The sequence below is a fragment of the Lipophrys pholis genome (genome assembly GCF_963383615.2).
Source record: "Lipophrys pholis genome assembly, chromosome: 2".
Taxonomy (NCBI): Eukaryota; Metazoa; Chordata; class Actinopteri; order Blenniiformes; family Blenniidae; genus Lipophrys; species Lipophrys pholis.
In genome coordinates, this window is record NC_137636.1 from 8,179,978 (window position 1) to 8,191,047 (window position 11,070).

Genomic DNA, 11,070 nt, shown 5'->3' on the forward strand with positions numbered 1-11,070 from the left:
ACTTTAACAACAGAGGCACAAGCTTCAACACACAAACATACAAAATGTATGAGAGTAAAAACCAACGCTGAAAGAATAAATGTTTGCATCCCAGCCAGAAGTCTCTGTAACGAGTTCACCTTATGGATCACGGCGGGGTCGTATTTATCAGCCCCACGCGGTCAGAAAGTGTCTAATTTCACAGCCTGATATCGTAACATGTTTCCATGCCTGCACAAGGAGAGAGAAAAAAACAACTTGTCACTCCTGTGTGGGCTGCAAAGACTTTGTTCGGGAAGAAAGATGATGTAACGTGAAGCCTCTTACGGTCAATATAATGGCAGGGGGCCCATGCGTGTCTGAACTATCAGCCTAGTTAGAATAGAAGAAGACCATATGCTGCAATATGAGCAGCGACTCTGGCTGATTTCCTGTAAAGCCATTATATAGACATTTCTCTTTTTTACCCCCACAAAGCTGTAATAAACTTGGATGGATGTTGGCTGCGAGGTTGAACTTTCACAATGAGAACATCCGTCCTCTCCCAACTGAAACACTCAGATAAGCTGTGATTGATAATCGGCACATTAGATATTGGACACATCGTCTTCCTCAGTCAAAAGAAATACAGGCGCTCCATGATGACTATAACTCAGAGGAAGCTCAACTTGAAAGAATTAGTGCTTCTTCAGCCTTCAGGGATCACCACGACAGATGCTCTGCCTCCGTCTCACCCTGTCCCCTCGACACCAATCATCTCCATGTTCTCCTTCACTACGTCCACAAATCTCTGTTCTCGTCCTGCATGGCGCCAACATCTACCAGTATGTCCAACATAACCTCTATCTCCACTCAGCACATGTCTAAATGTTTGCCGAGCTCTTTTTCTCACGTACCAAATGCAGAACTCTACAGTCACCTGACCGAAATATAACTATAGCAGAGATCTGCAACCTTTATAACCGAAGAGATGTTTTTTTTATTTCCTAAATGAATTTGCCTGCAGCTCCAAAACATGTTTAAAATTAAGAGAACCACATTAGCCTTTAAGTCATTAATGGTCCGTTTAGCACTTTTATCCATTTACCACATTGGCCATTTGCCGACACATCTGAATGCGGGGTATTTTTTTCAGAAGACAAACTACTGTTTGGCAGTATTTGGTGCTATTAAAGAATTGCCTGTGTAAGATAAGAATAGCGTTGAAAAATGTTTAATAGTTTCTCAACAAATCGACAAAGAAGACCTTATGGGGACAATAAAGTGTAGTGTGTAACCAATCTTCATCTAAAAAATAAAAATAATTACAAAATCCTGTCCATCCTGCTCAGTCACACAATCTCTGCCACCTCCAGCACAGCCTGCCGTGTTAAAGACAATTCCATTCTAAATCATGCAATCTGTGTTAATTCTTCTATTTGTGCCACCATCTGATGTATCTGAACATCCACTGTACAGTGCAGAAGCAAAGCCCAAATGAGTGTATTGTTTCAAAAAAAAAAAAGAAAAAAAAAAAAGCAATTACTCAGATTTTCCAGTAAAGCTGACTGTGTGCTTGTGTTTTCAATTTCTTGGGGGGAAAAGCATTGTTGGAAGTTGTTTCTCAACATATTGACCTTTAGGAGGATCATCATCATCAGCTGTGAATAGGACGTCATTTATACATTAGACCTGAACATCATTTGTATGAAGTATACTGAGAAAACTTAAACAGCTTTAAGAACCTTCTGATAATTATGTAGCGGCAATAAAAAATGTCATGAATTCCATTTTGAGCTCGACTTTCTAGTGCTTTACATTTGACTATTGCACCTCCCAGTGGTTAGTACTGGTAATGCATCTACCAAGGAAACCTTCAGAAAAAGAAAAATACTTAGAACTGTTCTGTCCTGTTTCACAGGGGCTGAAGAAGTTGACGTTGAACAGATCTCCATTGCAGAGCTACCAGAGAAACGACCACATCCTCGCCTATAGCCAATTTAGAGTCACAAAAAAAACAAAAACAACACAATGTCCTTGGCCAATTTGGGGAATTAAGAGCACTTCAAGAAAAAAAAAATTCCTCAAGATTCAATAAGGTAGTGAATAGGAGGCCACACCAGAGGTGTTCAACTGAAGCCAGACACAAGAACATTTCATACATACATTTATTTTATATAAAAGAAAACAAGGCTTGTAATATTAACAGTTATACACAGAGGGCCATCACTTGAAAACAACAGTATCCAACATGGCAGCTAGGCACTGAACAATGTTGGATGTCATTAAAACATCTACATGCTCCTCCAAGTGTCTCTTGGGATCCTGCAAGGACAAGAACAAGAAAATTTGATGAGGAAAAAATATAATGACACGATCCAAGTTGTGATCTACAACTCAAGTCGGCAGTATACCCAACAGAGCGAGCCGAGCTGTAAACCATCTGCTTGTGACGACACGTCGGTCTGCAACTTGCGACTTATTTTATCCGTGCACATCACAAATACCCGCCTGACAACATATAATTAACTCAAACTTTGGTTTTTGCTTACCTGTTTGCCAACATTCTTGATTGCCAGCTGCTCTGGGGTCATTTTGTCCTCTTCCTCAACAGCCTGATGGGGAAACACAACAGTGTCTCGGTATTCAGGTGTGTAGCACGCTGAAGTTTGCATGATATATATATATATATATATATAACGGAATTACAGCACTGATTTGCTTATAAATGGTATTGTTATGACAATCAGCAAAAATCACATGATGAAAACATGCAGACTCATCCAGCACAAAGTTATCAATCGATGTACGCAGGTATCAGGTAACGGATGTTTAATCAAAGAAGTCAAACAATCACAACAAAAGCCTAAGAAAGTCAACATCTTATATCAATGCTTCAAAAACAAACTAATCATGTAGTCAAGAATGATATTTCTATCTGAAAGTTGAACAAAGTCTAACCTTGTTGTAGTTCTTGGCCAGCTCCAGCATTTCCTTGACGATGGTCTCGTTGAGCTTGCAGTGCTCACTGTAGTCCTGCAGGGTGAGACCCTCCATCCAGCTCTTCTTATGCAGGTTCAACAGCATCTGGAGGTTGATGACGAGCCGTGTTTATCGCTTTCTATTAGAAACCACCCATATGAAAATCAGCCGTTTCAAACGCCTGTAACACAAACCTTCTGCTCCAGCTCGTTTTTCCTGTAATTGATGGTGATGGAGTAGTAGTGTCTGTTGAGTCCATGAATCAAAGCCTGAAAACACAAAGTTCAACTCATTAAATAACATTTATTCTCTACCTGCTTTGCAAACATTGAGACTTGCAGCCTTCTGCTTTGTTGAAAATTAACACACGCTGTACAGTGTGTGTGTGTGTGTGTGTGTGTTGGTAAACACATCTGTTCCTCATTTTCCAGAACCTCTTCCCTTTCCGTACTTTGTGAACCGATCAAAGGAGAGCTTCGCCCACCCAAAGTTGATCCTGTTACAGGATGATTTATACTCGGTGCTTTCTCACAGGGGAACCGATCAGTTTCACTCTGAACTGCTGTGAACAAACTGACTTTCAAAACGTGCGTTCTGTCTTTGTTTTGAGACATTGGTGAACTGGAGAGATGTTTCACGGAACTCAAACGGGTAGAAATGGCATCATCTCCTGATTTTAAGAGGAATGCACATATGAAGTGTACAAGGTGTTACCTGGATGGAGGGTTTGTTCAGGTGACCCAGGTTAGACGTGGTTTGCCTCGGTTCGTGACCCAACACCATCATGTTGGCGTTTATCAATCTGAAGGCGTCGATGACGACCTGAAAGCAGCAAGGGCAGAAAGTCACAACAGCAGACTCAGTAGTAGATGCTCTCTGATTCACATTTAAAGAATCAGGTACAAAACGCTGAAACTAAGAGCGACTTACCTTTCCTTTCACACTCTGAATGGGATCGACCACCACTGCGACGGCTCGTTCTGACAGAGCCTCGAAGCTCTGCTGTGTGTTGATGTCGACCCCAGACAACCAGCAGCCAAAGCCAGGGTGACTGTGGTACCACCCCACAACCATCTCTGGTCTGATGAAGGAGGTTTTTGGAAAAGAAAAACAACAGTTGATCAAGTTTTTCCTTAAAAGCTGGTCTCTTCGTCAAAAAAGGAGACTTCTTCTCAAGATACTCAGGAGTTTACATCTCATTTGCTGAACATTTGGAATATAAACTGTAATCTGACAGAAATACTGAAATTAGATGTCAGGATGTGATTTTTTTCTCACATTTAAACTGAAGTAATTGTTAGAACAGCCAAGTATATCTACACATCCGAAGGTCTTACCTGCCCGTCTGCTTAAGCATGTCCAACATCTTGGCCTGGAAGACGGGGTCCACCGCTTCAACGCTCACACCCTGTCAGGAGCACAAATGGCATTTTGTGATGAACAGTCACAATTTAGACGAGAACTACCAAGCAGAAGTGTCACAACAATGTGATTTTATGACCATGGTTCCCAACACATTTAACTTGAGCCATTTTGGTCGTCATTTGTTTTAATTGTTATTGGAAACTGATTTTGGAATATAAAGGGGCAAATTACGAAGGTTCGTTTCTCCTTCTTCTCCCTTTTATTCATAAGTTTGGACATTTTTGTTTTGTATTGTATTGAATAGTTTTTTTTCTCCTTCTGTTTTGTCAATGAATGAAACTACACTAAACTTAATTAAAATAAAATAAACCTCTGATAACGGTTGCAAACCCCATTCCTCATCCATTGTTTTCTAAAACAGTACAACAAAGTCTAAGACCAGTAAAAATACCAATTCATGTTTTCTTCGTCTGCTCTAGATGTTAGAATGTGTTGGAAACCATCGTTATGGGAGGCTTACAAAAACACTCTTAATACGTACTGTTCCTGACTGGGGCATGGCGAAAACATCGATAACTCGCACTGTGTAGTCATCAACAAATTCTCCCAGCATCAATCCCATAACTTCCATTGGCACACCAGCACGCCCGTGCTTCAGCATCTAATAAAAAGCAAAGAGCATGAGAGGTCACAAAAGATGCTCTTTGAAAACAAATCAATCCATTGTGCCTTTGAGGGTGAGGTTACCTTGAGGAGAGCCAGAGAGGAGATGTACACCTGCTCTGCAGTGTCCACAGCTGGTGCATCTGTTGGTGGGCCCTGAGGGGTCAAAGCAGATTGAACTCATCTGATCAGATCTTTCAAACACTAAGACAGCAAACACTGAACCTGACAATAGTCTTACAATTAAATTCTCGTATTCAAACTATTTCTTCAAGATTTCTTTATAAAGTCCTTACCTAATAAGTAATTTGAATTCTTAAACCATATAAAATTTTGTTTGCATTACCTGGCCAAGCCCCGGCATGCCACCTCCAAGCCTCAGCAGTCGGTCCATAATAAGATCTGTGGGGCGGAAAAAAAAAAACATCTTTTGAATTAAGCTCACCAGCAAACAGTGTTATAATCAGGAAGATGCACATGTGATTGTTAACCCATATGTAATCTAGAGAATTAGTAATCCATTTCATCACACAAAAGACGAGGAGTAAAATATGGTCTTATAAAGGAAAAGTAACACAAAGGAAGAGAAAACTAGGAACAGAGACAAATGCAGTGGATTGGAGGGCAACTTTAGCTATAACTTTCAAGCAATATTGCAAGAAAGGACACGGAAACTATTGTTCTACTCCACTTTAACTGTGTCAACGATAAAACATTGAACTATTTCTGACCCCGGGAATCTCAGATTCTAATTGTTTACAACATATTCAAATAGATCATGTAAAAGCGAGGAAGTTTATTTAGATGTGTTCAACATACTTCTTTCTCTCTGTTTAAGACACGTTTTGTAAACACGCCAAATTAACCAGAAATATATTGTGTTGTGTTAATATTAAACGTGGAGATATTCCACACTATATAATCTATACTATAGGTCAGATGTCTCTAAAGAATGGGAGGTTATCTAGTAGTACTTAAAATCCAGAGGATAAACATTACAGAGCTAATAACTGTTAGCTTAGCAAATTATTGCAAACTCATGGGAAGCAAACAAAGCAATGAAAAACACGCTGAAGACAACGATTTCCATTAAACTGACGTGATCGTGAGAATAAATATTTGTAACAATCAAGATTTATATCAAAACGTATCGATTGAAATTCTCGTTTCATTAGCCAAAACGTTAGCCTTCCGAGGCTAACTCAGTCCGCACTGTTTCGGATCGGGAAAATAGCGAGAAATAATTCACGCTGATTTAGTCTTATTACATATAAAGAAGCTTTGACAGTTTTTAGAAGCTGTGTCTATGCTTACCTGCTTAGAAATCCTCAGCTTGTCTCAGCAAGACAGTTTAATTGTGGGTTGTCGAATCCGGCCAACGAGCTACAATGAATCAGCCAGATTCACACTCACTGCTTCCGTCGCTCTCGTGACGTATACTGCCGCGCGACAGGCAATGACCAAAAGAGGCGCGAGAGGGCGTCAACATGTTTCTTAAAAACAAGAACAGTATTTATATGGAGGATCTTTTTAGGATTATAGTCCACCGAAATAATTAAAACCAAACGATATTGTTTTGAATAAATAAGCAACAACAACAATAATAATTCTAATTCTAATTCTAATTCTAATTCTAATTATTATTATTATTATTATTATTATTATTATTATTATTATTATTATTATTATTATTATTATTATTATTCAAGGCCGGAGTTGATGCAATTGTGGGTGAAGGCAAGGTGCAGGTCTCTAGTCCATCACAAGGCAAACAGACCATTTTAAATTGAGAAACAGACAACCACACCCATGAGCATCATCAATTTACCCCACAGGGCGGTATGGTGGAGCAGTGGGTAGCATTCTTGCCTCAAAGCCAGTAGGGTTGGGTTGAAATACTGCTAAGGCCCTTTCTTTGTGGAGTTTGCATGTTCTCCCTGCGTGTGACCACGAGTTTCCTTCCACAGTCCAAAAAATATCCATGTAAGGTTAATTGGTGACCTTAATTTGCCCCTTAGGTGACTGTATGTATTTGTCTGTATCTTTATGTTTGCCTGTGACAGACTGGCAACCTGTCCAAGGTCCTCATCCATAGTGAGCTAGGATTGACTCCAGCACCCCGCTACCCTAAACAGAATAAAGTGATATAGAAGATAAATGGATGGATGGATGAATTTACCTCACATGCATGTTTTTTGGACTGTTGGACGAAACACGGAGAAAAACTATGCATACGCTTGGAGAACATGCCAACTCCGCCGAGAAATACCCAGCTAGTATTTGAACCACAGCTTTCTTGCGATGAGACAAGACTGCTAACCACTGCACCACCATCCTACAACATGGCCTACAACAACAACAATAATGTCAAATATATTGATAATTACTAACGTCACTATTATGATCATCATCATTATCATCATTGTCATTATTATCATTTCCTACTTAAGCCTCAAAAAGACCATAAAGAATGCTGGTTGATGAGGACGGTACACAGTGAAAATTAGCAACCACATACAAAATGTTAGAACATTGTTGAAAATGATCTGTAACACTGAAATACCAAGCATCTAGAAATGGTATCAGTTTGGTTGTTTGTTTCTTTTGCTTCTTTTGAACCGAAGAAGCCCTGCTTAGCCTTTGTACAAGAAAGACTGTTGCTACATGAAGGACCCATGAATGTGCTGTTCAACACCCATGATGAATTATTATCTAAAAGGAATATTCTCACACCATCAAAAAGTTTCAGTCTTTAAGATAACAGACATGAATTTGTACCTTTTTTTTAATGTCCTAAATGAGTGTTCTAATATCAACACATCTTTCTTATTTAACAGTTAGTTCTCAGAAAATGACGGTAGATTTATTTGTATGTCTCACCACAGAACACATAATTCAAAGTTGTTTATTTGTTCATTTTGGGAAATTATCTTGTTGTTTTTTTTGTTAAGGTTTACAGCCTCCCATTTTTAAAATGCAACTGAAAGTGACAGTGTCACAAACCTTCACCCTAACGCCATTTGTAGTATCATAGTGACTAAAAGAAAAACTACACTTATGTGATAAGGAGGATCTTTGTCTTAATAGTAAAACGAATGGGAACAGCTGTGATGTTTGTGTGGTTTCTCATGTTTCAGCTTGCAAGCATTTCATTATTCCCAGAGGAGCCACCAGCTCAGGGCCAAACCACGCCATCTCTGGGCTTGCAGCAAAGCTTCTCTGCTCAGATTCATGTGTTTCAGCCAGGCCGCAGCTCGTTTTGTCGGAACAGCTCATACGGTCTCACCCAGCAGTGCGACTCGCCACACTGGCCACTTGGCCTGCTGAGAGAAATTTTCAAATTCCTTAATTCTTTGGGTGGATGTGGACACAGAAGATAATCATCTACATTCCTCAGTCCCTCCCTCTTCAAATACACAGGACCCCCTGCTACCTCCACACAATTCAATACATTCTCTAAACCAGGATGCACGTTCGTATAGTGGACTGAATTAGCTTCTTTGACCTTTGAGATTCAGAGTTAACCTACATTAATGAAGTTTAAATTATTAATCTTTCTTCGGACATCAGTTGTTTCAGGTTTATCTCATTTCTGTTTGGTTATTGCTTATTCCCACTGTCTCGATCTATTCTGCGACGACACCACTTCTGCAAAGGTGCATCCATCATTAAAGGATCTTACGTGAGCATTAACTTCATCAGGGTCAATACGATACAGGAAACTGTACTTGCTTTTCTTCCAAAAGACTCTACTGTTTATTGACTCATTAGTGCTGATGTGGTTTCTTCATTGTAAGCAGCTCTGCTAATGATTGATTGATTGACAATTTCTCTCTGGGTTTGATGTAAAATCTTATTTGAGAAAACCAATTCCTGAAGCTTTGTTATGAATTGATCCCGTTCAATAAATAGGTGGATAAACCAGCTAAATCCTACAAATCACTTGACCTATTGAATATTTGATTCAGTTAAACCAGAGCATATGTTTAAAAAAAAAAAAAACAACAACATCGTCTCAGCTTTAATTTATGAAAAAGACCCACACAGACAATCTCCTGGGAAATCTTTTAATGTCAATTGAGCATTTTATTTAATATTTTCCCTATTTTATCTAACTGAAAACAACAGAGAGAGAGAGAGAGAGAGAGAGACCATCAGAAACCACTGCAGCTAATTATTCAGATAGAAATGACTGGACTTTTCGAGGCACAGAAGCAGCTTGTAACACGAAACCAGCGTGAAACTTTAATCCTACCAGCAGTGGAAATAAGGAAAAGAAATTTGATGCTTTAAGAGCTTCCTTGCACCCTGATGGGATTTGGATTTACTGTCGCTTTATAAATCTCTAGCAGGACCTGCAGAGGCATGGCTGCTAGTGTCAAGCTCGGCTTTGAGCTCCTATAAGTGTTTGTATATGAATATAAAATGAGTTTAATGATATAAAAGTTAAAGGAAAATGTGAACAAAGACAGTTCGGGCCAAATAAATCTGAGACCACACACGCGTGTGTACTCTCATCTTTGAATTGCTGTCAGTCAGTGTCTATTGTTTGTCTAAATGCACACAAAGATTGCACAATAAGATTTGCCCGTTACAATGTGATGAAAATCTGGACATTAATATTGTCAGGTTATGTTTGTTGCAGCTTAATATTATCCTTTTCTCACTTTCCTGTTATTTCTTTACTGTGTTCGGTTCAGCAAGGGACAGAACATTAGAATATTTAAGTAAAATTACTTAACTAGATTATAAAAACGTTAATATTCTCAGCATCAAATACATCTCTAACGTACTTGTATGCTATGTGATGTACATGAACACGTTAACTCAGTGTTTGTAGGTTCAAAATCAAAAGTGAAGCAGCTTGAATAGTTATTCAGAACATAATAATAACCCATAATCATAAACTATCGAAGAAACTTGCAGGACTTAAACGATGTTGTTGCCTGTAACTTTTAATCAAGTGACTGAAGCTTCTTGTTCAAGGATTTGGTACTCCAACTTCTATATTTACTCAATCATAATTTCAAACCTGAATTCTTCCAAATATTCTAATGTTTCTTAGTTCTTTTACTTTTCTTTTATAGAAATATAATATTCAAAATACTGTTTACTGCTATTGTGACATCTTATTACATTTCTATGCACCTGTAAAGTACTTTGAATTTCCTTGTCACTAAATACTTCATATGAATTATGTTGATTTCCCTTTTCCGTCATTAAAACCATCAGATTGTACTACAGCGACCTGAATTAAATGTGTTGCCTTGTGGTTTTTATATGAATAAGTGAAACAAAAACAGACAAAGAGACAGGATGACATTGAATCATACTCTTTCGATTGCTTTAATGTTATTAAGCTCTTACTTAATCTCAAAATAAAGACTTTTTTTGGCTGTTTTTCGACAAATGACCCATTTGTTGTTATTCGGTATCTTATATATCTTATACTTTGCGTCCTTCAGTGTCATTATTATCTGTATTTGGTGCAATCTCTATGTTTGTTCACAGATGAAAACAAGGTTCCTCTTTGAATTGCTTTGTTGCTGATGAAGCTGTTTTGTCTTGTTGTAATATCTTTCTTTCCCCCAGAGCAGTGTCATATTCAGAAACATCCTTTTTAACATAATTTACTTTCACTGTATGAGTTTGTGTCAATTTGACTTTGACATGAAGCAGCTAAATATTCAAAAGATCTGCAATCAGAGGAATATATACAATTCTTATTTTCTATTTTCAAATGATTCATTGTTGTAAACATATTTACAAAAATATATATTTAACTGTGTTGTGGTTAAGAATAAAAAAATGTCAAGGAGTTAAGGTAATGATATGTTAATGTATTGTAAAATATTGTGTTGAACTATTGCATTTTCCTGTTATGGGAGGTTTACTTCCTGAATGACTGGAGGATATTTACACTATCACGCATACAAACAACAAGAGTACAGCTCAAATAACAATGTGCTGTATTTAGATTAAAATAGATTAGGTCTTGTTTCATTGGTCCCAATGTGGAAAAGTTTCAGCTGTTGGAGCAGCGATTAGTAGTATTAGAATATGTTCCTAATATTAAATGGTATACAAGATAATCAGGCAATA

At 38.2% G+C, this 11,070-nt stretch overlaps 1 protein-coding gene across 1 annotated transcript; it reads right to left on the reverse strand.

The window, feature by feature from the left end:
* Nucleotides 1-2,108: 2,108 nt before the first annotated feature.
* Nucleotides 2,109-6,409, reverse strand: psmd14 (proteasome 26S subunit, non-ATPase 14). Its single transcript, XM_080458283.1, has 11 exons — nucleotides 6,283-6,409; nucleotides 5,315-5,370; nucleotides 5,053-5,124; nucleotides 4,847-4,966; nucleotides 4,278-4,348; nucleotides 3,871-4,021; nucleotides 3,655-3,762; nucleotides 3,135-3,209; nucleotides 2,920-3,045; nucleotides 2,511-2,573; nucleotides 2,109-2,283 (listed from the first exon to the last, which is right to left on the reverse strand). Exons 2-11 carry the CDS (start codon nucleotides 5,360-5,362, stop codon nucleotides 2,185-2,187), a joined length of 933 nt encoding a protein of 310 aa, XP_080314409.1. The 5' UTR covers nucleotides 5,363-5,370; nucleotides 6,283-6,409; the 3' UTR covers nucleotides 2,109-2,184.
* Between the last annotated feature and the right edge of the window lie 4,661 nt (nucleotides 6,410-11,070).

Bases quoted from the DNA above. Each gene is read 5' to 3' on its own strand.
- psmd14 (XM_080458283.1), bottom strand. From the start codon at position 5,362: ATGGACCGACTGCTGAGGCTTGGAGGTGGCATGCCGGGGCTTGGCCAG. The intron at 3,763-3,870 runs GTAAGTCGCTCT...TGCTGCTTTCAG, and splicing joins TTCAGAGTGTGAAAGGAAAG to GTCGTCATCGACGCCTTCAG. The intron at 3,210-3,654 runs GTAACACCTTGT...TTGTGTTTTCAG, and splicing joins TGAACAAACCCTCCATCCAG to GCTTTGATTCATGGACTCAA.